Below are 22,873 nucleotides of genomic sequence, written 5' to 3' on the forward strand. Positions count from 1 at the left end.
TAAGGGGTGGTGGTGTACAAATCCATAGTTTGCCCCGAGCCTATATGGCTGTTTAATATATACAAAGTGCGAGTAATGTCCCGACAAAAAAGCAAACTATTCTGCTCGCACCAGAACGCTGCCGGACCCGGCCAGTGAACCCACAAAACTGAGTTCTTGGACACATTGTTCATTGTACTTGGTCATTGATTTTTCAAGTGCACATATATATGTCTCGATTCAAGTGATGTGTACTTGAAAAATCTAGAATCAGAAGTGGATACTTGGTCGCAGAACTCAGTTTTTTGGGGTGTGCATGGACTCACTAGGCCCGCTCTCCTCGGGTTGCTCTGCCCGATATTTATCCACGCCAAAATTAATTGGCTGGTCAATTTGGACCCCCCCCCCTCTCCCCCTACTTTCCTCCTTCCACGGCCACAATGCGCCCCGCGGTGGGCGCGCTATGGCGGCGGCGCCCGACTCCCACGGCGCGCAACGCCACCACCGGGGCGCGGCGCAGGCAGTGCAGCCGGAGCACCACGGAGCAACGCGGGCGGAGCACCGCGTACACGCCAGAATGACGCACTAATCTGCGCGCTCAGGTGGAGGGAAATGAAATTAGAGAACGGCGGCGAAGCTGACCCGACGCCACGGTGCCACGCCTCCGCCGCGCTCCGCCACGCCTCGCCGCGCCCTGCAGCGTCGCCCAGCACCCCGCCGCGCCCCGCGCTGAACCGCGCCGCGCCGGCCCTGCGGCCCCAACAGTGAGTCAACAGGCCACGGGGTCATCGACGGCGCCCTAAGGACCCTCTAGGACCCTCCGGCCCCGAGGCCGCCGCCGTATCGTTGGGCCTTCCGTATTTAGTAAACCGTTGTTGCTGGTGGCGCGCTGCGCTGCAACTCACAACTACACTGTCGACCCTCAATTATACTGTAGGGGATTTCTTTAAAGGCCGGTACGTGGTAGAAGGAAGTCGTCCCTCAAGCACGTGTTTACTTCATTGGAAAGAAGGGTGAAGGTGGGGGGGGGGGACGTTCCCATCGATCTGGCGACTGGTGGCATGGTTCTCTACCTCTATTGGGCACCGTTTACTTAAAAGAATGGATTGAAATATAAATGACCCCTTCGCCTGCCTAAACCTCGTTGTCTTTCCCCTGCTTCGGGACTTGTGACGTAAACGCTGTCATGAGGTCCGGGCCCGGGCATAGCCCCAACCAACCTCAGCCCTTGGCTCAGCCCCAGACTCGACGCGCGCGGCTGACGTAACGTTTTGTTTCCGACTGCCCGCGACTGCTTTATTCTACAACTGAAATTATTAAGAACAATTCCATTAGTTTTATTAATTTCTCACAGGCCTGTGGACCACGGGTTCAGTGTGCCATTGAAGGGGGTTGCCGTATCCGTCCTGCTCAGCCACACTACAAGTAAAGGAGTGACCAAATACGCTGCAAATAGAGCGATATTGTGAATCCAATTTGACGACTCTTGGGAGAGCAATATTAATTACATCGCTCGGTTGGAGTAACTTTCCGCGACATTTTTGGTTACGAAGAAGACTCATGTTGAGTCATTTCGCAAAAATCGCTCTAACAGTGCGATGAAGCCGATACGTCGCTCTATTCGGGAAAGAAAGGTCACTCTACGTTTTACACTGCAGTGGGATGTACTGTCTGAAAGTAACTTGCGGGCCCAACCATAACTTTTTTTATCACGTGTCAAAAAACTATTATCTTCTTTTAAAAACAAAGAAGGGGAAAAAGAACAACATACTGTTGGTAAACTGAAACTGCGCTGATAAGTCAGCCGTTTCGCAAAGCGGCTGGGGAGTGGAGGCAAGAGAGCAGGAGGGCAGAGCAGGGGGTGTTCCTCTCCTCCTTTCAAGTTCCAAGATGCAAGGTTAACCCCCCGGCGGCCCCTCTCCGGTCCAGGCTCATTGTTGTCGTTCGCCACATAAATCAAGTTATTGGGCAATGAGGGCCCGGCCGCCTCGGCGGCTCACTGAGCCCCGGCCGCTTCCGCTCATTGTGCGGGGGTGGACCGGGCAGACTCTGCGAGCGAGACGGCCGTCCAGGTGGGAGCGAGAGAGGGCAGCTAGACTCACCCCAGTGAGCACCTCCAGCGCACATGTGTGCGAAGCGACCTAGAGCACGTGCCCCGCGGATGTCAGCGGGACGTTGGGCAGCGGCCGACACCTTGAGCCGGTGCATGACGGCCAACGGAAACATGCAGCTCGCGTCTGGGGTGTAGAAGAACCACGATCGAATACACCAGGCCGGGAGGATCCTGCTCGAAAGGGGAGAACTCTCCCGCCTCGCCTCCTCCAGCCCGGGAGACAGGCGGAAACTGGGCATAGCGGCAGCCGCGCGTGGAGGCGCGGGGCGCGGGCGGGGCAGGCGGGGCTCTGGCCGGCGCGGCCTCAGTCTGCTGCGGGGCGCGGCGCGGCCTCCTTTAGGGCCTCACCATGCCGCCGAGGACGCGCTGCTCCGGGCTGCTCTGCTGCTCCCTCCTGCTCGCCGTCAACCAGGCCGTGAGGGAGGCCAGCGCCGCGGGGCAGGGTGAGGCAGAAGCAGGACATTCGTCCAAACTTATTCCGGACGAGAACATCTTTGGGTGGTCCATTTTTGATCTGGCCGCCACCTACAGCTGCAGTGTTTGCGCCGCAGAGAGGTGCCAGGTCATCCTGACGTCGGGCTACGGCTACCGGCAGTTCATACCGCTGGAGGCAGCGCTCGCCACCCCCGGGGACACGGACCCAATGGACGGCTACCCCGCCCCCGCCGCCCCCGGCCCGGCGCCCACGCCGCCGCCACACCTGCGGCCGGGCAACACGACGCCGGCGATGAGGGGGAACGCGACCGGGCCTGGAGGGTCGCCGCCGGCGAGCGGCAGCAGCCCGCCCCCGCTGCCCGAGAGGCTGGTGCTGCGCTTTCATGTGAGTGCGCTGCGCGCCACCGAAAGGTATCGCTAGAGGGCGATGATGCTTCTCAGTCAGAAAGAGGTATTTGGCCACTTTTCACAAGGCATCCGGAAATGTAGCATTGTATTTTTGTATAAGGGTTTACTGAGATGCAAGTATACGGCACTGCACGTTACAACGTGAAATAGAGAATGCTGATCGGCGGTGCGCTTGGTTCGGCTCATGGTTGACTCTGCTTGCGATTGCAGGTGATGGCGGAGAGCGACGCTCACATCTTGCTCAGCGCGCAGAGGCGTTCGGACCGGGAAGCGTACGAGGTCAGTTCCAGCAGAGCAGAAAGGAGCCCTGTAGCGGTTGGGCATCGGATGTCCATATGCCTCCGAAAACGACTAGTGAGAGGGATAGAGAGGGAAAGCTTTGGTTCAATGCGAACACCCCATCTTCACTAGTCGATTCCGGACTCGTTTTGGGCATATCCATGTCCGATGCTCTACGAGCACCATAGTACGCGCAGCTCCCTGGCCCGGAGTGTACCGCGGGTGGGGTCGGTGACCCTTTCTGCACGGTTTGTTTATGCCCAACTTGTCCTGCTGGGTCGGCGGCTGCCCGCGTCCCGCACGCCCCGCGGCAACTGCAAGCTGATGTCCTTGTCTTGCAGCAGTGTGCAATCAACATCCGTCTCTCTCCCTCCGCCCCTCGCCCGTCCCTCCCGCGATAGCAGGACATGGTCCGGGTCGTGGGGGAAGGTTCATTCACCAAGTCCACCGATAGTGAGTCTAACTAAGTACAGGCAGTGCGAACAGCTCTCGTCCTTGTCATTAGTAATTCCCTGGGCAATGAGCATGAGCATACCACAACGCCCAAGCCGGCTAGCCGGCTGCTCTCGCGGTCGTGGAGCCTTGTCCAGTCCGCTGGTTAGACACCCGCCCCACCCACACAGGTGGTGCTCGGCGCGGGCAACAACACCTACACCGACTTCCGGCGCCTGCCCGCGTCCCTGCCGCCGCGGCGCGCCTTCAACTACTCGGCGGGCGTGGTGTCGGGCGCCGAGCTGCGCGCCTTCTGGCTGCTGGTCGACCTGCGCACTGGCGTCCTCGCCGTGGGGCCGGCGGGCGGGGCGCCCATCCTGGCCTGGGTCGACCCGGAGCCCCTCCGCGTGCGCTACCTCAGCCTCTGCACCTGGACCGACGTGGAGGGCATGTGGCTCTACGGTTGCGAAAATCGAGGCGAGTATAATTGTGAGACGTACCATTCCAAAGGGCAGCCGGAGGGAGGACTGGCCTTTGGACGTGTCCTGTCCTGTGGACGTGCTCGACGCGCTCACTTGCTCACTTCGTTACTCCACCCGGGGCATCCCGCAGGCGACACGTCGCCGACCGGCGCGCTGGACGCAGAGTGGATGGGGCCGGCTGAACGCTTGCGTCAGCACGTCCTGGTTCCCCACAAGAAGTCCCCGCCGCACCACGCCGTGGACGTGCGGGTGCGATTGGACGTGGACCGCTTCGCCGTGGTGCGTGACCGCCGCAGTGTGCAGCTCCACCTCCTTCTCCCTCGCACTGTCCCGGGCATTCACGAGCTATGCATATGGACTGTTGCAGGATGACAGGCTGGGAGTGCTGACCGTGTTCGGAACGCTCGTCTCGGTAGGGAGAGAATCGCTTAAGAAACTAACGTGACTCTTGGAGGTAACCCCCTGCTCCGGTAGGGATCGGATTTCACGGTATAATGCTGCACCGCAGGCAGGGAACGTCCAGGAAGTATGTTCGGGGTTTTTCAGATTCATTCAGGAAAGTACGGGATCTTAGCGCCTGCGAGACCCTGGGTGGGCACACCCGCAGTACGCGCATGCACGGCAGCCGATGCGTTGCCCACCTACCAGGCGCTATGACAGCTTGTATAGGCTAAACTTGGCAGGTTTGTAACGGCGAATGACGGACGTACATATTCTGGATGATCCATTACAACCCATCTGTACGCGTGCATGTGGTACAGTGTAACTGCCAAATATTTCGGGAGGGGGGGGGGGTGCAGGCAGCCCCAGTATGAGGAAGGAGGTTCACCTATCAAGAGTTACGTAGTTCTCCCGAACGCATGAGCACGCGCTCTTCGCGCTCGCTCGAAATGAAGTTAAATGTGGTGCGAGTGACTCGGTACCTTCTCCACACCAAGGAGTGGCAGGACGACAGACAAACGTGGACCCCCGCGGACTTCGCCGGCCTCAACGCCACCGCATTGGTCTCGCCAACAGATGTCTGGCTGCCGCACCTCCAGGTCGCAGAGTGAGTAGCACTACCCACTCCCGGGGATTGCACGAGAAAGCCACGGAGAAATCATAACAATTCTCCTCCGCTGCCGTCGTGACGGAATGAGATTCATGGGGTCTGGGGGGAGAGGGGCGTGATATGTTACGACCCACCGGTTGGGTGCTGCTGCCACAGCCCCGTCCTCCCGGCGTCCTCTGGCCTGCTGAGGGGTGCGCTCGGCGGCGGCCTCCGACTGCACCTGGACGCCGACGGGCGGCTGCGCGCGCGTGGGCCCGTGGAGCTGCTGGCGCGCTGCTCCCTCGAACGCGGTGGCGGCGCGGTGGAGGAGTACGTCTGCGACCTCGGCGTCGTCGCTTCGCCTCCGGCATTCGTCCTCCTGGAGGCGCCCAACTCCCCGGCCCCCGAGAACGCCCCGCGGTGGGCGTGGATGGCTGCGCACTCCGTGGAGCCCGCCAATGACTCCGCGCAGGACGCGACCGGGCGGAACAATACCGAGGGCGAGGAGCTGGACACTCGTAGTGGAGCATCCTTCTTGCGGATACGGGTGCGGCATCGCGGATCCAGGATCACCGGCGTGTTCCTCGCCGCGTACATCGGTAAGCTCACTGCGCGGCCCACCCCATCGCGACAAGTCGTTGAACCCAGCCTCTGGTGTGCAGCGGCGTGCTCGTGCTGCGTGCTGGGCCTGCTCTGCCCAGCCCCTACCCCGCGCTCCCCGGAGGCGCCGCCGCGAGGACCGCTCGCCGCGCTCACGCTGCTCATGACCGCCGTGGCGGTGCTCAGCATGCAGGCCGCCCTTCCGCCGGCAGTGCTCACAGCGGCGCCGTCGTCTGGTGCGTACCACCCCCGCGGTCCGACGGGCCTGACCTGACCTTTGGACTGGGCTCACTCCTGAGCAGTGTCTTGCCTGTCTGCGGCGCTGGCCGTGGCGGCCGCGGCGCTGCTGCTGCAGACTCTGCCCTGGGCCGGCTGCCCGTGCGTGGACGACGCCGTGCTCGAGGCGCCCCGCCCGCCCCCGCTGCACCTGCCCCAGCTGCCGCGCGCCCTCAACAAGCTGCTCCGGAGTGCGACCCTCGCTAGGGTCCTCCTCTGCCACAACGGCCCGCCGGAGCGGCCTCGGGTCAGTCACTAGAACGCGGCGAACAGTAAAGAGAGGTTTAATCTATCGACTGACCTTGTTGAACCGTGTTCCAGTGGCGCGCGTGCCCGAGCGGCACCCCAACAGAGCAGGTCCTGGAGATGCTGGACGCCATGGACGCGGAGGAGGCGCGGAGGGACTGGCACATGCTGGCCGTGGTCCTGGAGAGAGTAGCCTCGGTGATATACCTCATCTTGGTCCTGGCAGCCATGGTGCCGAGTCTAATGCGTGCAAGTTAAAGACGAGTTGGCGCTCAAAGCGTCCGTACTGGTGAGGCGCTGTTTGTGTCAGCATCTATGTGCTTTGCCGACTAGAACAGTGCAGAACAATTTTAGCAAAGATAAGTATCTGTGATATTATATTAACTTTTCTGTGTTATTTGAAACTTGGTTTCATCATGGTTTCATATTTCACATGAAATAATGCTGATCTTCTGATTATGTTCTTAAATTTTCTCAGCAGAGGTGTAGAAGAGGTCAAAATCAAATAGCATTTAATGTTGGAACTTTTTTTTTTATTATTTCTTTGCATGATAAGTAATTGCTGTGCCTATCCTCAATACAAACCGTGGAATGAAGCAGCCTAAAGTACAACACTAAGACCTCTATGATTGATGCAGTATACTTATAATAAGTACAAAGATTAATAAAAAGTAACAACTGTACATGTAAAAATGTTAAGTAATGTGCCAGGTCTAGAAAAAATGTGAATAAAAATGACCTTTGATAGTACATGTACAGTAAAAGTACAAAAGTACTACTTACCATAAATTTAACACAATTAAAGATACAGTCAGGAGTTATACAGTCACCCAAAACCAGACAATCTAATTCCAGAATAATATTCCAAGAAAAATATTTGCAGTCAGTCTGAAATAGGTTTTAAAAAGTTTGCAGGCAGTCAAGTTAGCATCCAACCTGAATTATTTCTTAGAATTTTATCCCGGAATATGAGATATCGTCATGGGGTCGGAATAAGATCACAACAAAAGTAAAGTAAATTAGGCAGATTTTCCTTAACTCTTTCACATACACGTTTTGTTAAGGAAGGCACACCACCTAGGTATAGGTACCGTAAATTTGGACAGAAGAATGATATCATTAATGCTACACAGTCACCTAAGTAATATCCATATTGCAAGTCCAATAGCTGTAGCTGGTTAAGATTGCCTGAACCAGACAGCCAGGATGTCAGTGCAAGACCAGTCACTCTCAAGCGCCTCAGTCTGACAAACCGTATTTCTCGTAAAGTTCTCATCATCGAGAAGGTTCCCCAGTTCAAATTGCGGGCATCTCGTAGACTAACATGAACTAAACGAGGAGCATCATAAAGTTTCACCATCGCTTTATCACTTATCATAAATCCTGAAAGGTCAAAACCAACAAGCATGGAGTGCTTTCTTTCAAAGAAATATTCCAGATCGTAGTCTCTTATGTACGTAGCTCTAGGTAAAGATATCCAATTAAGTATTGGACATTTGTCACAGAGCTCACGCAAATCACTCCCTTGAACATTTGCAGCATCATGTAATTCTAAAGTAGTCATCATAGAGAAATGAAAAATACTTGAAATTGCACTTCTTAGCAGCGGTCCTTGAAGACGTAAATGTTGCAATGTTTCACCACAACCTTCACGCAAACCATTGAAAAGCTCAGTACTATATCCATGTGAAGGTTCATAACATTCAAGTTCTATTGTGCGCAACTTTGAGTGATTTGTAATTATTTCCTTGAACAAACGTAACAGGTGAGTATCGTTTACTGTTCCAGGGTGTCTTATACGAATACACTTAATAGCAGGAGAGTTGGAGACTACGTTACAAAAGAGACTCAAATTGGGATTTTTCACATCCCACGTGAAATATGCATCTTTCCATACAACTACATCAGTGAGGACCACATCTCGAAACCGATGACAGACACTGCACAGGTCACGAATCAATTGGGTGGCATCACAATAAGAAAAGATCATAGCTAGAACTTCATCCGGCAAATCTAAAATGGTTGTCATTTTTGTTTCTGCTTCAGTATGTCCCTCATCTTCATTCACTGATGTGCTAGAACCTCTGTCACTTTGCACAATCATCTTGTCAATGGGTAGGTAGGAACAACATATGATTATTGTAAATTTAATGACACAAACGTGACATTACTTATAACATGCCAAGTAGAATGTCTTTGTTGATAAAACAATTCCCACCAAACTTCTAAAACTGCAGAGGAAATTTTTTCATCTCTTCAACAATGCCAGCTTCTATAGCTGGTAGAGACAATTTGTCCATTGATATGTTGAAGCTCACATACACGGGTTTGTCCAACTTCTTCGAGAGACGGGCTCCAAGATTCATCGATGACATATTCAATACATCTCCGAGGAGTTTAGTTTGAAGGGGGTCCTGTCCATAGGGTGTGGACATGGACAATGCAAGGTCCTCTAGAACTGGCTGTGATAGTGAGCCAATCCAAAGAAAAAGGCCTTTGTCCAGTTTGTAAGCTTTCACTAAGATTGCCTGCTCACAGGCTTTAAAAGAAAAGCCATGGCCTAGGACCTTGGGTTCACAGTACTCAATTGTCGCTACTTCCATTGTTCAGCTACTAGCTGAAAAAAAAATACTGTTATTACTACTTTAAATAGTTTTCAGGTCGTGAGAGAACGGATGATCGACTTCGCTTCAATGTATATCATTAATTAACATATATCAGTAGAGCAAAGCAAATACAAAACAAAGATTTTACTATGACACAACAGCTTGTGTAAGAGGCAGAAAATGAGTTACATGGATCTGACCAGCACGTATTAAAACGGTGAAAATCATGGGACAGGTGACTATTAATTCACCAACGGGTTACACAAAGACTATAACAAATTTTAAACAATCAATCATCCAAAACACACACTCACATCTTACCATTTTCAGCATTCCACCCGCTACCCGCTTTCTTCTTCTGCTACTGCCGCCGACAAATTCTCATACCTGATGCCACCCCGCCTTGTCGAAATTCTGAACGTTCCAGAAAGTGGGCATTTTCTGACCGACTGGACCGACTGCAAATAACGGCTTTTTGTGGAGGAGCAACGGCGCTTGCGCCAACAAGTGTTTGTTTTCCGTGGAGCCAGTGCAGCAGGTGCATTACAAAGGAAGTTCGCTTAATACCCGATAAAAAGTTACAGTTCTATGCTAAGCATAACGATAATGTTAAGCTAGTATACGCGAACGTTTTCGCATTTTTATTTCCTACAACTACAGTTCGGCCCAAATGTCATGGGACTTTGTACGAGGCGGCATTTCGTGTTGACAATATGCATTTTGCAACTGGTAAGCTAGGGTTGCCATTTAGGCCTAATGCAAATGAATCATATTTGAAGGGCGTCCCAATGTCCATCATTCAGCCCTTTGTGGGTTTGTGGTTCGATGCCTAGTAAGAGTGTAGATGGGTTTCCAGTATAAAGCACTTTAAAGAGCACTAACCACCATTCCAACAATTTTAATGTTATTTTTCTCAGGTGTCACGATCCCTGGAAAGCAGGTTTAGAGGTTACCTGAGATATTTCTGAATCAAAATGTATTGCACCATTGCACAAACAAATCTTTTATGAATGTTGAAGCTATAGTCATTCTGCTTTATTACTTCGTTGTAAAATGATTTCAATGTCACATCGCATCCTTTTCAAGCTAGCAAACCATTCTGCCATTTTAATACATCCTGTATGAAATTTAATCCCCTTGGGTAGTTAACTTATCCTTCCTTTTTTACGTTTTACAGATTTCCACTGTAGAGAGGCAGGTTTTCGATTTTCTTGGAACTCTGTGGGGACCGATTTTAGCGAATTTCTTCCAAATAATATTTGTGATTTTTGGATTTTTTGGGACTCATCAGTTCAGACCTAAATATGTTATTGCCGTAAGTAACTTAGCTTTTATGTTATGTTAGCTTATATATGTTTTACAACAATAATGTTGATGCCTGTTTTTTTATTTATTTTCTTCTATTTGTAAGATTTCTTTACTTCTCACTAGACACTGCTTAATATATAAATAAATTATGGCCCAATTTTCGTGTTTTCAGTATTCTGTTTGGAGTGCTCTTTGGATTGGATGGAACATCTTTATAATCTGCTTTTATTTGAACATTGGAGTGGATAAGGTTAATATACAATTTTTCATTTAACTAGTTAAAGAGGAAGCAGTTGAAATTTTTCTAATGTTTTGTTTTGTTATCTAGAATGGGAGTTCCCTCAATTTCGGCACAGGCTGTGTTAGTTGGTGGGAAGTAAATGGTTTTGGATGTCGTCCAGTTTACACCACTAACATTACTGAAGACTTCTCCTGTGGTCCACGGCCTGAGTCTGTTTCGGGTTGTGTTCTTACTTATGAATACATTGAAGTTCTTCATGCTGCCATTCAGATTATTTTTGCTGTAAGTTGTTTGCACTATGTGATATAGGAAATATACACAATGTTTATTCTTTCATTAAATTTAGAGCTGAGCTGACTCTAAATCTTATCTGACTCAGGTTCTGGGTGGAAGCGGAGCTATTCATGTCCTCCGGATTTTTGTAGAAGAGGATGACAGCTGTGAGTATTTTCTTTGGTTTTAAATAACCCACATGTAAGATGCTTAATGGTGATGGCTCCCCTAAAACTAACATTTTCCTGTTAACATTTGAGGTTGTAGGTATGAATTCTTCATGGTGGAAGCTTTTGTAGTTCTTCCTTAATTTTCATGTCATAATCCTATTCATATTAATTAAGTTACACTCCCAAGCTTTCAGGTCAAATTTCTAAAGCATGACTCTTCATTTTTGACTCTTAAATGTGCCCACCATATTTTCAAGATCTTGTTGAATCAACTCTATGAATCTCTTAATTTGGTGTTCGTTTCAGTTGATTTTATTGGTGGATTTGACTCTCAAATGGTGTGGTAAGTCGGAGATGGAGCATGTTAACCTATTTCAGTAAGGTACTTCTACTGTGCACGTTCATATCATTTGATTATTTTACCCTTCTGTGTATGGTGGAACAAATATTTGAGAATTGCATTTTTGACTTATCTTTTGTGTTAGAATACTGATTGACAACGATTGATACTGTCATAAACCTTTAATTTGTTTTTATTCTTAATTGTCTTCTATTATTATTCATAGTTTATTTCAGCTATGCTCTAGTGTTAAATTTTTGTACTTCTTTTGCTTGACTATATTGCTTCCATTCCAATCCCTGAATTTTATTTTTGTCCATCTCAGCATTTTTAAGCTTGTTTGTTCTGTTGCAACACTTGTGTTGCTGAAGTCTCCCTTTCTTGACTTTAAAAACTTGATTTAACACTACAGCAAGTGTTCTGTCCAAAAGTATACTTAAATCTGTTCTCGGCATCTGTATGTTTACCAGATTTCCAACTTTCATTGACTTCATTGCTGTAGGATCATCTCAACATTCTTTCACATGGTTTCTTTGGATGATTTGGTTATAACCATTGACCATTTTATAATAGGTTCTACACATTATGGGTCATAGATCTTCTATTGCAGCACATCTTTTTTAAGATGTACTTATTGATTATGACTGGGAAGGAGCGTAGAACATGTTGTTTTAACTCAAATACCTAATGCACATCCTTATTTTATTTCATTTTTTATTTTTGCTATGCTGACATTTGAATTATATTTTTAAAAATTGGCTGTTGTTTACATTAGGAAATGTAGTTATTCGTTGGTGTGCATGGGTATTATAAACTAAATCGTATTGCTATGAGACTTTAATTAATAGAAAAGCTAATTTTTTTGTGTTATTTGACCTTATCTGCATCTTCTGAGGCGTACACATTATGAAAGTCGTCTCTTTTGAGGAATTACTCCTTTATGCTAAAATAGTGTCATGCTGTTCCACCATTCTCACAAATTTCTGATATCTTCCGGGATTGGCTGTCTTGGTTTCAGTTGACTTTCTTGGAGGCTTTGAAACGAAAAGTCCTCAGCACTTGACTCATCTTCGACCTACTTATGTTCGTGTGCCGACCAACAGCTCCCAGTCATTCTTGCGGTCAAGTCAGCTGCGCTTAGCAGCAAGTAGACAAGATTCATTAGCTCAACCTAGGGCATTTTCCCTCCCACGCAGTGGTGACTCTATACGAATGTGTCGGTCTGATTTGTACCTAAACAAAGCTGGTATTAGTGGGAGTGGAGATCATAAGAACTTTCATATAGAAGATTCGCGAATGTTGCCCCCACAACGTTTACGACACTTAAAACCAAGACCTCTTTCTGTTCATGTGACAAGATTCGACTGATTTTCATGAAGATGTAATGGCTGGGATATTTTTTTTACTTTTAATACAATTTGGTTTTGATTGTCTAAGCCTACTGTTTGAGGCACTATTTTCTCATTCTGACAATGGGATATAGACTTTTTTTAATCGTCTGATACTGGGAAAATTATATTTGCCTGCTGAAGTCTGAACAATGAAATCTGTGCCATAGCCTATTTATATATGACATCAGTCCGAATGATTAGATTTAGAAATCTGTATTTGTAATTGTGTGCCATTTTCCTGTTGTCTTTTTCTAATTGTCTAAACAATGGGACCAGGAACTTTTTCAAGACAATGCGATATGCATTTTTTTTCTTAATTTAGAAGAGTTTGGGTAATTTGAATGAGGAGTCCTCCACCAAACCAGGCACTGATATCTAACATATAAATTAAATCCTGTTTGTGAAAAATTAATTTGAATCATATACCAACTTGTTTGTATGTTTGAACCTTTAACTTCTGTCAAGGTACTATTGCTTGCTTTGCACCATTCATGTTTGCTGAATATGTGTGGAAGATATTGTAGAGAATTGTCTCTTATGACTTTCTAATAAGGCCTTTACTGCTCCAGCCCAGCTCTTGGCAAAGTCTTAGGTTACTATTCTTAAGTTTTAAGGTTGTTGTTGTTTATTTAATTTTGCTCAACTTAAGAAGATGCTAAGATGCACCTCATCTTTCTGAATTGAAATGTGGTTTCCTAAGAGTCATTCATCTGAAGTAAATTATTATCTATCTATCCATAATTTTTATTAAATTATTAGTAGTTACCTGTATAGTCTTCTATTGCATTTCAATGTGTGGTAGTTTTTCATCTATTAAATTTATCCCAACATTTTGTATGACTTCAAATTCACGTAGATTCAAAAAATTTAGACACTGAACTACTTCCCTCAGGTTCAGATGTTTGAAGTTGACTTTTAAAAATTATCTGACAATACTAAATTTATTGTTTTCTGTTGCCATTGTACTTACTTGCCCCAATACTTTCTCATATTTGGTATATTTCTTTCATTGTTCTCAGGTCATGCGGGCATTCTTACATAATGATAAATGTTTTCAGTCTTCAGCCAATATTCTCCAGAATGGCCACCTTACTTTTGTTACTCTATTACCAAAAGTTACCAGAGTACTCATTGTGCCCCAAAATAATTTTTGTTAGAAATGATCGCTAATTAATATTTAATAAGCCTCCATTGTTAAGAAAATTATTTTAGGGCACAAGAAGTAACACTTTTGGTAACAGAGATATGAAAACTTTGTGGCATCTTATCTTTACAAAAGCTCTAAATCATCAAAATCACTCTTCCCATTTTGTAGGTATCGTCTAAAAACTGGGAACGTTTTTTCTTTGGTTAGCATAACCTCATAACTATCTATGTACGTAATAGCAGGTTTTTTTCCTGACTCATGAATCCAGAAACTTGTTCAGATTACTTGCAACACTGTCTTGTAAGTGTAAGTGTGTGTGTGTGTGAGTTTGCTTTTTTTAAAAATAATACAAGGATAAAGCTCACAGCTGCCAACCTCATCCGTCTTTTCCTTATCTAGACTACATCACTGCCACTTTGTGTTGTGAAGCAAACTCCTGGTTTTATAGCTGTTTTATAGGTTTGGAGCTGTTACTATCTATACCAACCTCTGTATGAACATATCTTAGTGAAATTTACAATATTTTTTGTTTACATGTACCTTTTAGTGATTTAAGTTTTTCAAATTTGCAAGATGTGTTATTATGCCTTTGTTATTTATTTATTCTTTGTGTTCCTTTGCTATCAATAATCTTTACAATCTTTACTGTGTCTTATCTGAGTTTTAGGATTTTATGCCAAGACATGCACAAATTGCCCTATCTTGTCATTGTGAGTGGTGATTCTTTTCTGTGGATATTTTGGACCATGAATGATTGACATCAAATGATATTGTAGAGAATTCTGGATATCATTCACAAATTTCTTTAAACCCTTATGGTGCTAGGGCCATTTCATTCATTTGTTTTTAATTTGCCTGTGATAATGATCATGTCATGTTAAGTTGATTTTATTATGAAATTTTATCATTTAAGATCAATTTTGTTAATTTTGATTTTTTCCAGTGCAGAGACTTTGTGAACTACCTATTTATAAATGGAAATATAACAGTTGAAATCTCAATTAGATGTTCCTACTTCTCTCATCTTTTCTTTATCCATTACTTTTCCTCTATGCTGCATAGCCTCCCTCCCATTTCTTCAAAAGCACTGTGCATCGCACAAACATTGAACTGATCGTTTCATCGTGTGAATAATACACTTCATCAGAACCTACATCAAAGGTTTCTTTTGTTGTCTTTCATCAGAATCTGGTGGTTTGTCTTTTCCTTTGCAGCTCTTGCATGGTTCACTAACTGTTTGCATGCTGGTGCACGTTTTTCTCTCCAATGTGATGGTGATTGTGTTTCCCAAAACTACAAAGTAAGCAACTTTTGACACACCCTTAATTTTTGTTAACTAACTGGACAGTAAATGTTCTTGTTGTAAATTATGTCAAATTGGAAACACCATAATAGCTAAAAGTGAAGTAATGAAGTAGTATTTTAAAGGGGACCTGAGCTTAAAGTTTTAAAATTTTCCGCAGCATCAAGTAAAAAAGGTAGTAGCGCTGTCCGCCCTGCTTCTCTGTACTCCATAGAGTACACCCCTCATCCTCATGAAACAGATCGCAATGATGATCAGTACACCGAGGAAGATGAGGATGAGAGTCTGGATGGAAATTTAAGGAGTCATGGAACACTTCCAGGTAAGGAAACTAAGACATTGCTGCATGGTTATCATAAAATGATCGATCATCCACTCTATCATATGTCATTTAGGGAACGCTCGACTACCAGGACCACAGTTATCGCCAAGACCAATGACCCCGAGAAGGGTCAAACGACGAAGTGTGAATTCTCGTGGCACCAGTTTGGGTATTGGCAGCAGTGGAACACTGAGAGGAAGGAGTACGTCATCTCACAGTCAGCATCCTCCAACTTTACACCGGAGGCAGGGCAGTGGTGGCATGTCTGCTCGATCATCATTAAGATCATCTGGCCGAAAGAATAGATCTCAACCTCAGCACCAAAATCCAGTAACAAGATTATTGATTCAACAGCAACAGCAACAATTGAACCATCATCTTCCTCCTCAACTTCCACCACAGTTACCGCCTCAGTTACCGCCTCAGTTGCCACCTCAACTCCCTCCTTCCCACAGCATGATGAGACTAGGTTTGTAATTGTTTTTTTTAGCCCACATGACAAAACAAATCAAATGAGTTAAATGTGTTTGATTTCCTTAAAAAGAAAATATTTTGTACCTAATTGTTTTGTGTTCTGCAGGACAAACATTCTCAGGGCTAGGAGACTCAACAACATCCAATGAATCTCGACCAGGTTTTGTGGAATCTACTTCACATACTGACCTGCTTATATCTCAAGACAATCCACCCTCTACTACCATGATTATGGGTGGAAACAATTGGAGAAAATCTGGACATGTCAATCCATTATATCAGCAGAGTTCCAACCAATCTTTGGCAAACCATGACGATGATGATGATGATTCTTACAACCGCCCTCCATCTGCCAGATCAAGCTACTCCAACTATCATGGAGCTCGTGCTCTTGGTCATTTGAGTCCTTCAAATAATTATGGCCAGGCAACTGCTCAGGTACCTGTTGTTAACTCATACAGACGCAGTCAGAACAATGGGAGACAATCATTAAGAAATGCGGCTTTTTTAAGTAGTGGTCCACCTGCTTATCGTTCCCAAGGAAATCTTGATTCTGAAACAGTGATATGACAGTAGGGAGAACACTCGGGTCCAGTCAGAAAAGTGGGAACATCTGATGCATATGTATTATTTCCTTCAGTTATTGTGTAGTGGAACAGGAATGTAATTTGAACCAATGCATTAAGGAGTCACCCATACAAATCATAAAGTGTGTCCTGCACTTTTCTATGCTTGGAGAACTAAACCTTATATATTCAGTGAATCTTGCCATTAATGAAAGTAAATTACATTCGTGTCCCTAATTTTTTTACTGAGCCCGCAGTGTTCTCTATATTACAATTTCTAAGTCAAGTAAATGTATGATTCTGACCGATTTCTATGTGCCTGTCTTATCTTGAACATTGCTTTTATGCAGCTTTTTATCTTATACTTTTTTAATAAATTCATTTCTTGACTGATGTCAAGTAGCTATCTCAGACTGAATTTCCCTCAAAATGTAATTTTATATTTTTTTTATCTAAGGATAGTTATGTGGAACTAAGAGGTTTGTAATTTATTTGTTCAACATCCTCTTCTTTTTCCTTGAAAGTATTTTCCCACTACTTAAAGCTTTATTTTCATATGAAAATGTGAATTTTGGACACAATGTGTCTTATTGTATAGTGTATTAATGTATAGTGCCAGTGCATTAGTGATCTAGAGTATAGCCGTTGACCATCCATGCAATTCTCTTATTTTGTTATTGTTGCAGATCAGAACTTGATCTGTGTTGGTGAGGAATATGATCTCACTGACTTATGGAAAGATTTTCTTGCCATAAGTCATCTTAGTCATAGATCTACAAATTTTTATACATTATTTTTCTTTGTGATGATAAATTAGTAAATCACTGCCTGAGGCTGAGGAGCATTTATATCAGCACATTTCTTGGAACTTCAAAACTTCCTTATGAGTTGTGTGGTCTTACCTCTCATTGGAATCTGTGCTCCTCAGTGTACAATTTGTATTAATGAGCATTTTTTACAAATCAAATGACTAGCTTTAATGCATTTTAATTTTATGTTGTAAATTAACTTATTTCTATACAGGTATAGCCTATAACATGTTTTATATTTATTTAAATTTAATTTTCATGAGATAAATGTTCCTTTATGTAAATTTTGTAAATTGTTGTCCCCGCCAGACTGGCCAAAAATATACCCAGTTCAGTAGTATACCATAAATTAAACATTTGCACATTTATTTTATGTGATGTGTGAATTGGTTCCAGCATCCTGGTTGGATCTGCTCTGGGACTTAGCTTGCTTTATTTCTTTCCTTGTAATCCAGTGCTACTAGGTACTGTATGTGGCACATGAGATTCAGTCTTACGCAGCAGTGCACCAAATAGAGAAATGTCTTTGCTTTAAGTTAAACTTAGACGGATAGTTTTTGCACAGAACTGCACGTCATTGGTGTTGAAATGTCCACTGTGATACGTTGGATTAAATTTTAATTGAAAGTAGCTACTGTCTTGTTCATTTACTGGTTACAATTTAGAAGCCAAAAAGCCCAGAACCTTAGGTAAACAATGTATTTATTAGTTATGCATATAGTACAGTTTATAAAGGAATCATAATAAAATATTAAAATATTAAAACTTAATAAAATAATATGAGAATGTAACAAATGTTAAAGTAGTGGTTAGGATTGGGGTGATGTTGCAGTGGACTGATCATAAATGTTTGATTCGAGCGGGGATACCAGGTCCATTAGAGCGGAGCCCATTGAGCCTGGTGTGCCTTGAGTGCCTTGAGTGCCTTGAGTGTCGTCCAGAAGGTTCATGGCTTGAAGAGGCGAAGCCAGATCCGCAGGGATGGAACAAGAGCTTCCATTCAGGAGGTTCCCAGCAGGGGAGTTCGGCTCGGATGCTGGCAACGGCACCTAGAAAGAGTCCAGAAGCGAGGGGTTTTAGGTAATGGCAAACTAAAAGCTCGTAGCATACACGTCAAATAACATCATGGTGCCTCACCTGCGCTGCTTCCTTGAGCCGAGCAACTGCAAACGGTGTTGCAAATACGTCCTCTGGTGTGTAGGGTATAGACGCCGAGGGGGGCGTGCTGACCGGGGACTCGGAGTAGATGGTGGACAACGTGTTGATGGACGCGAGCGACGGGCGGCACTGTTGCTCGCCCTGGGGTTCGGGCGACATCGCAGCGCCTGTGATTGACTCGAGCGTCTCCAGAGCGTCCTCGAGCGTCTCTGCGGCCACCCTGTCCGACGCAGTCACCTCAGCCTCGGCAGCGATCAGCCGCTCCGACGGGGTGGCGTCCTGGGGCGCCGCGGCCGTGACCTGGACCGGGACCGGCGCCTCTGGGGCCGGCGCCTCCACCGACGAGGCGGGCTGCGGTTGCTCTGCAACCGGCAACTCTACCGGGGCCGGGGCGGCTGTCGGCGAGGAAGGGTCCGAGCACGCGGACGAGTTGAAAGAGTCGTCAGCGTCCTGGAGGAGGGCGCGGAGCTTCTTGCGCTGCAGCTTGCCGCTGGCCGTACGGGGGAACGGCACAGACATGAAGGTGATGCCGCCCCGCAACTGCTTGTGCGGTGCCACCTTGCCTGCGGGGAAAGAGGAGCAGTCAGATCCACAGAATCAAACAGCTAGAGACTCCAACGCACGAGTTGCGGAACTTGAGCACATTCTCACCCGATATGAACTGGCAAAGCTCCTCCTCAGTGACGCGATGTCCGTCGGCCACCCGCACCAGGGCGCGCGGCGCCTCGCCGTACTCGTGGGGCTCGCCGATGACGGCCGCCTCGCACACGGCCGGGTGCGTGATGAGCAGCGCCTCCAGCTCAGAGGGCGACACCTGGTGCCCGTTGTACTTAAGGACATCCTTGAGTCGCTCCACCACGTAGAAGTAGCCATCCTCGTCCACGTAGCCCAGGTCACCGGAACGCAGCCAGCCGTCCGCGTCGAAGGCCTCGGCGGTGGCCTCCGCGTTGGCGAGATAACCCCGGGTCACCATGGGGCCTTTGAAGCACAGCTCACCGCGCGCCCCCATGGCCAGCGGCTTGTTGGACTCCGGGTCGACAACCTTATCAGAAAAGGGGATTTTTGTAGAAAGAGGAAAACAAAACTCCAGTCAAGAATAAATAATCTGTCAGAGTGCAGAGACTTTTCGATCCCAACCGACACGGATTTGATGCACCGGCTTCGTAATATTGAAGGAGTCAATTGTTTCAGCGTCCCTACCAAAAGTAAAACTACTCACCTTGCACTCCATGGCCTTCACGAGAGTGCCGGGTGATCCGGGCTTGTCGGCGCGCACCTCACCACAGAAGGTCGTGAAGGTGGTCTCCGTCATGCCGTACGAGTGGTGCAGCGAGACGCCGGGGAGACGAGAATGGAGCGCGCTCTGCACCAACGGCGACACCTGCGCTGCCCCGGACCACAAGCGCTCCAGCGAGGACAGCTCGGCCAAGGCCTCAACGGGCAGCTTGCCCAGGGAGACGAGGAGTGAGGACACCACATGCATCACCTGCGGCGCGATCGGGAAATATTGAAATCCGAGAGACAAAGTATTGAGGGGGGGGGGGGGGCGTCAAGAGAGCAATGCACTCTTATTTGATGAATGAATAAGGGTACATAGTTAAAATTATATGAAAACTATGAATTCAGCTTGTCTGGGATGGGGATGACCATGGCTGCGCCGGAAAGAAATCCTTTGAGTGTTCGCTCACCGTGATCTTGTGCTCCTTGACAGCGCCGAGAAGGGCGCTCATGCTGAAGCGGCTGATGGCAACCATGGGCACCCCGGCGCACAGCGCCATGAGCATCAAGACGCCGCCGTACGCGTGGAAGTACGGCGACAGTCCCGCGACCACGTCTTTGTCCTTGATGAAGATGGGCCTGTCGAAGAACATTTTATTCAGGATAGTTCACTCAGAAGAATGCACGAGCCTCAAGTCTGGTTGACTCACCCGAGCTCGAGCGCCGCTAGTAGGTTGTCGTGAGAGATCATGACACCCTTCGGCAGCCCAGTGGAGCCGCTCGAGGGCAGGATCAAGGAGACGCTGGCACCGCCCTGGAGCTGCGGAACGCTCTTACCATCCGCCCGAGGCACGCCTTCCACGGCCGTAGGGAGGATCGACTGTAGGGGGGAGGTCACGGAGGACGGCGAACAGCTGTCGCTGTCGGGGCAAGCGTCAGGGCTCATGAGTCGGGCAAAACAGGGAGAAACGTAGGACGCATCAGGCCAAAACACGGCGTTGCCACCAACTACTTACCCATACGTGGCGCTCAGGGAGGTGGGCGTCGGTGGGGGCGCCACTGGAATCCTGAGTCCCGGCGTCAGGACGTCCTTGACGGTGAGCACCGACGCGCCCTCGACGTGCACGCCGTCCGCGGCGCTCGGGCCCGTGGGCGTCTTGGCCTCGCTAACCGGCGAGCACGGCACCGACGCGGCCGACTTGGCGGGGCTGACGAGCAGGCGCTCCAGCGAGGCGATGCCTTCGGGGAGGTCCTGGTCGTCCTGGCCTTGGTCCCCATTGGCTCCCCAAACCAGCACGCTCCCGACGGTGTTCCTGAGCACACGGGTGACGTCGCGCTCCTTGGACACGGCAGCCGACACGAGCGCCAGGCTCGGCTTGGAGATGCCGACGGCGTGCTCCACCTCGCGGGCCGTGCTGCGCGGGTCGATGAGGTGCGCCGTGCCGCCCGCGCGTAGCACCCCGAGCAGCACCCACGGGTAGTGCACGCTGTTCTCGCCGATGACGAGTGTCGTCGCTCCCGGGCGCAGCCCGCGCGCAACCAGCCCGGCCGCCAGGGCGGCCGACCGCTCCAGGATGGCGGCGAACGTTACAGTCTCCCCAGTCGCGGCGTCCACCTGCAGCGACCAGTTCGCGTTAACAAAACCAGTAAGAGCCACAGCGCGCAACCCCTTTCGCAAAGTTTAGATTTAAAAGTTCGCACAAGCAGCCCGACAATACATAATGACTCGAAAACAAAGACGAGCCGACCTGCTCCGCACCCTCCTCACCGCTCACCTGTGCCACCTTGTCGCCGTGCTCCTGGATGCGCGCCGCCACATACTCGTGCACGGTGCACCACGTCACTTCCACGACGGGCACCGGTTTGGCCTGGCCGCCGCCGTTCTTGGAGGAGGAGCTGCCCATGGTGCTGCACGTTCGATGTTCACGGATCGTCTAACGAAGTGAACTGCGGGTCGGGGCCGGGCGGTGTGTGCGGCCGGTGGGTGGGCGATGTGCTCCGTGCTGGCCCTGCGCGTCGACTGCCGTTCTGGTGGCCCTGGTAGCGGCAGCAGCAGCGGAGATCAGGCCGATCAGGCGGACCAGACGACTTGAGGGGCGCCTCCGGAAAAAGCCACGTGATGACTAGCGCCTCTCTCGGACCCACAGCGGAGGCGGCGGAAGGTAAGAGAAAGAGGCAACCCTACAGTTCTGCGGACGCAGTCGGTGAGGTCACGTGCGTAATGCCCTACCGATGGAGAAGGCAGGTGGGTCGCGATAGGCGGGACAGTTCAAACGTTCGGAGTGACCACGGCCTCGACTGATAAAGGTAAGAAGAATAGGGGTGCGCTTCTTTTTGAAGTGGCAGGCATACGCACGTCAGAGTGGTGCATTTATACGGTATTAAAATTTTAACGTTTGGTTGTAAACAACTGGATGTCCGCTTGTCCGCTGCTTGGAGTAGCCAGACGGAAAGGGGGAAGGGGGGGGTGGTGGTTGGACTTGCTGATAAGGGATATAAACACGAGAGCGCCAAGTTCAACTCCCTTTCTCTTTTTACGTCCATTTTACAAAGATAATTTTTATGAATCGCCTTGTTGATAGTGATAGGCTACTGCCCCAGACGGGTCATGACTGTCAGGGCGCCCGCGCCCGCGCGCGCACTCACAGACACGCACGCACACGCGATCGCAAAAACAACCAGGAAGTGATCAGCAACCACGTGCTCTTGGAGTGGTGTCATGTTGTGGGCTCTAGGTGAGACCTCCATGATATCTTAGCAAAGGTTCGAGTCGTTGAAACATTCTAGCCATTTTTCCAATCGCACTGTTTTCTGTTTGGTACACAACGTTTATCAGGGTTTGTGACTCATCAGACCTCTCTCTGACCTGGTTGCTTTAGAAGAGCCATGAATGGGAGGGGCGTTTGAACTTGAACCCCCACCCCCTGTGTGCTATAAATATCGGCGCCTGCAACATTTTTCGCCCCTGCTGCACTCCGTGACGCATTGATAATAGCTGTCTCTGTCTCTCGCGGTCTCCCTCCCCTGTCTCTCTCTGCACCCCCCCCCTCTCCTCTAAAGCCGCAATAAGGAGGCGATTATATGGAGGGGGTGAAATGGCGAGGCAGGAGAAGGCGAAGGAATGCTCAAGAATTTGAATCCCACCCCTCCCCCAGCCCTGCCCCAGCTTCCCGTAGGTTGTCGTGAGAGATCATGACACCCTTCGGCAGCCCAGTGGAGCCGCTCGAGGGCAGGATCAAGGAGACGCTGGCACCGCCCTGGAGCTGC

At 48.4% G+C, this 22,873-nt stretch overlaps 4 protein-coding genes across 7 annotated transcripts; 2 read left to right on the top strand and 2 right to left on the bottom strand.

Moving 5' to 3' along the window:
* Positions 1 to 2,398: 2,398 nt before the first annotated feature.
* LOC113214417 (uncharacterized) lies at positions 2,399 to 7,030 on the top strand. Its single transcript, XM_026433774.2, has 11 exons — positions 2,399 to 2,535; positions 2,644 to 2,912; positions 3,146 to 3,214; positions 3,838 to 4,123; positions 4,259 to 4,407; positions 4,496 to 4,540; positions 5,067 to 5,176; positions 5,336 to 5,757; positions 5,821 to 5,994; positions 6,061 to 6,281; positions 6,356 to 7,030. Exons 1-11 carry the CDS (start codon positions 2,442 to 2,444, stop codon positions 6,536 to 6,538), a joined length of 2,022 nt encoding a protein of 673 aa, XP_026289559.2. The 5' UTR covers positions 2,399 to 2,441; the 3' UTR covers positions 6,539 to 7,030.
* A 1,383-nt stretch (positions 7,031 to 8,413) lies between these two features.
* Positions 8,414 to 9,359, bottom strand: LOC113214416 (proteasome assembly chaperone 4). 2 transcript variants are annotated; one of them, XM_026433772.2, is made up of 2 exons: positions 9,208 to 9,359; positions 8,414 to 8,897 (listed from the first exon to the last, which is right to left on the bottom strand). In XM_026433772.2, exon 2 carries the CDS (start codon positions 8,881 to 8,883, stop codon positions 8,506 to 8,508), a length of 378 nt encoding a protein of 125 aa, XP_026289557.1. In that variant the 5' UTR covers positions 8,884 to 8,897; positions 9,208 to 9,359; the 3' UTR covers positions 8,414 to 8,505. The 2 variants fall into 2 exon arrangements, with proteins under 2 accessions (XP_026289557.1, XP_026289558.1); XM_026433773.2 differs by having other exon boundaries at positions 9,201 to 9,286.
* Positions 9,360 to 9,392: 33 nt separating this feature from the next.
* Positions 9,393 to 17,860, top strand: LOC113214414 (sodium/potassium-transporting ATPase subunit beta-1-interacting protein). Of its 3 annotated transcripts, XM_052277545.1 has the most exons (8): positions 9,393 to 9,615; positions 10,064 to 10,201; positions 10,367 to 10,444; positions 10,523 to 10,717; positions 10,815 to 10,875; positions 15,220 to 15,381; positions 15,455 to 15,850; positions 15,962 to 17,860. In XM_052277545.1, exons 1-8 carry the CDS (start codon positions 9,562 to 9,564, stop codon positions 16,423 to 16,425), a joined length of 1,548 nt encoding a protein of 515 aa, XP_052133505.1. In that variant the 5' UTR covers positions 9,393 to 9,561; the 3' UTR covers positions 16,426 to 17,860. The 3 variants fall into 3 exon arrangements, with proteins under 3 accessions (XP_052133505.1, XP_052133507.1, XP_052133506.1); XM_052277547.1 differs by lacking the exons at positions 15,220 to 15,381; positions 15,455 to 15,850; positions 15,962 to 17,860 and adding exons at positions 11,185 to 11,221; positions 12,237 to 12,386 and having other exon boundaries at positions 9,399 to 9,615; XM_052277546.1 differs by lacking the exons at positions 15,220 to 15,381; positions 15,455 to 15,850; positions 15,962 to 17,860 and adding an exon at positions 12,237 to 14,757 and having other exon boundaries at positions 9,400 to 9,615.
* A 55-nt stretch (positions 17,861 to 17,915) lies between these two features.
* On the bottom strand, positions 17,916 to 21,698 carry LOC113216481 (uncharacterized). The gene is made up of 8 exons (XM_052277543.1): positions 21,382 to 21,698; positions 20,623 to 21,221; positions 20,317 to 20,526; positions 20,077 to 20,245; positions 19,608 to 19,874; positions 19,040 to 19,430; positions 18,368 to 18,951; positions 17,916 to 18,279 (listed from the first exon to the last, which is right to left on the bottom strand). Exons 1-8 carry the CDS (start codon positions 21,508 to 21,510, stop codon positions 18,040 to 18,042), a joined length of 2,589 nt encoding a protein of 862 aa, XP_052133503.1. The 5' UTR covers positions 21,511 to 21,698; the 3' UTR covers positions 17,916 to 18,039.
* Between the last annotated feature and the right edge of the window lie 1,175 nt (positions 21,699 to 22,873).

This window comes from Frankliniella occidentalis, unplaced genomic scaffold, assembly GCF_000697945.3.
Source record: "Frankliniella occidentalis isolate FOCC.00 unplaced genomic scaffold, Focc_3.1 Scaffold10, whole genome shotgun sequence".
Classification (NCBI taxonomy): domain Eukaryota; kingdom Metazoa; phylum Arthropoda; class Insecta; order Thysanoptera; family Thripidae; genus Frankliniella; species Frankliniella occidentalis.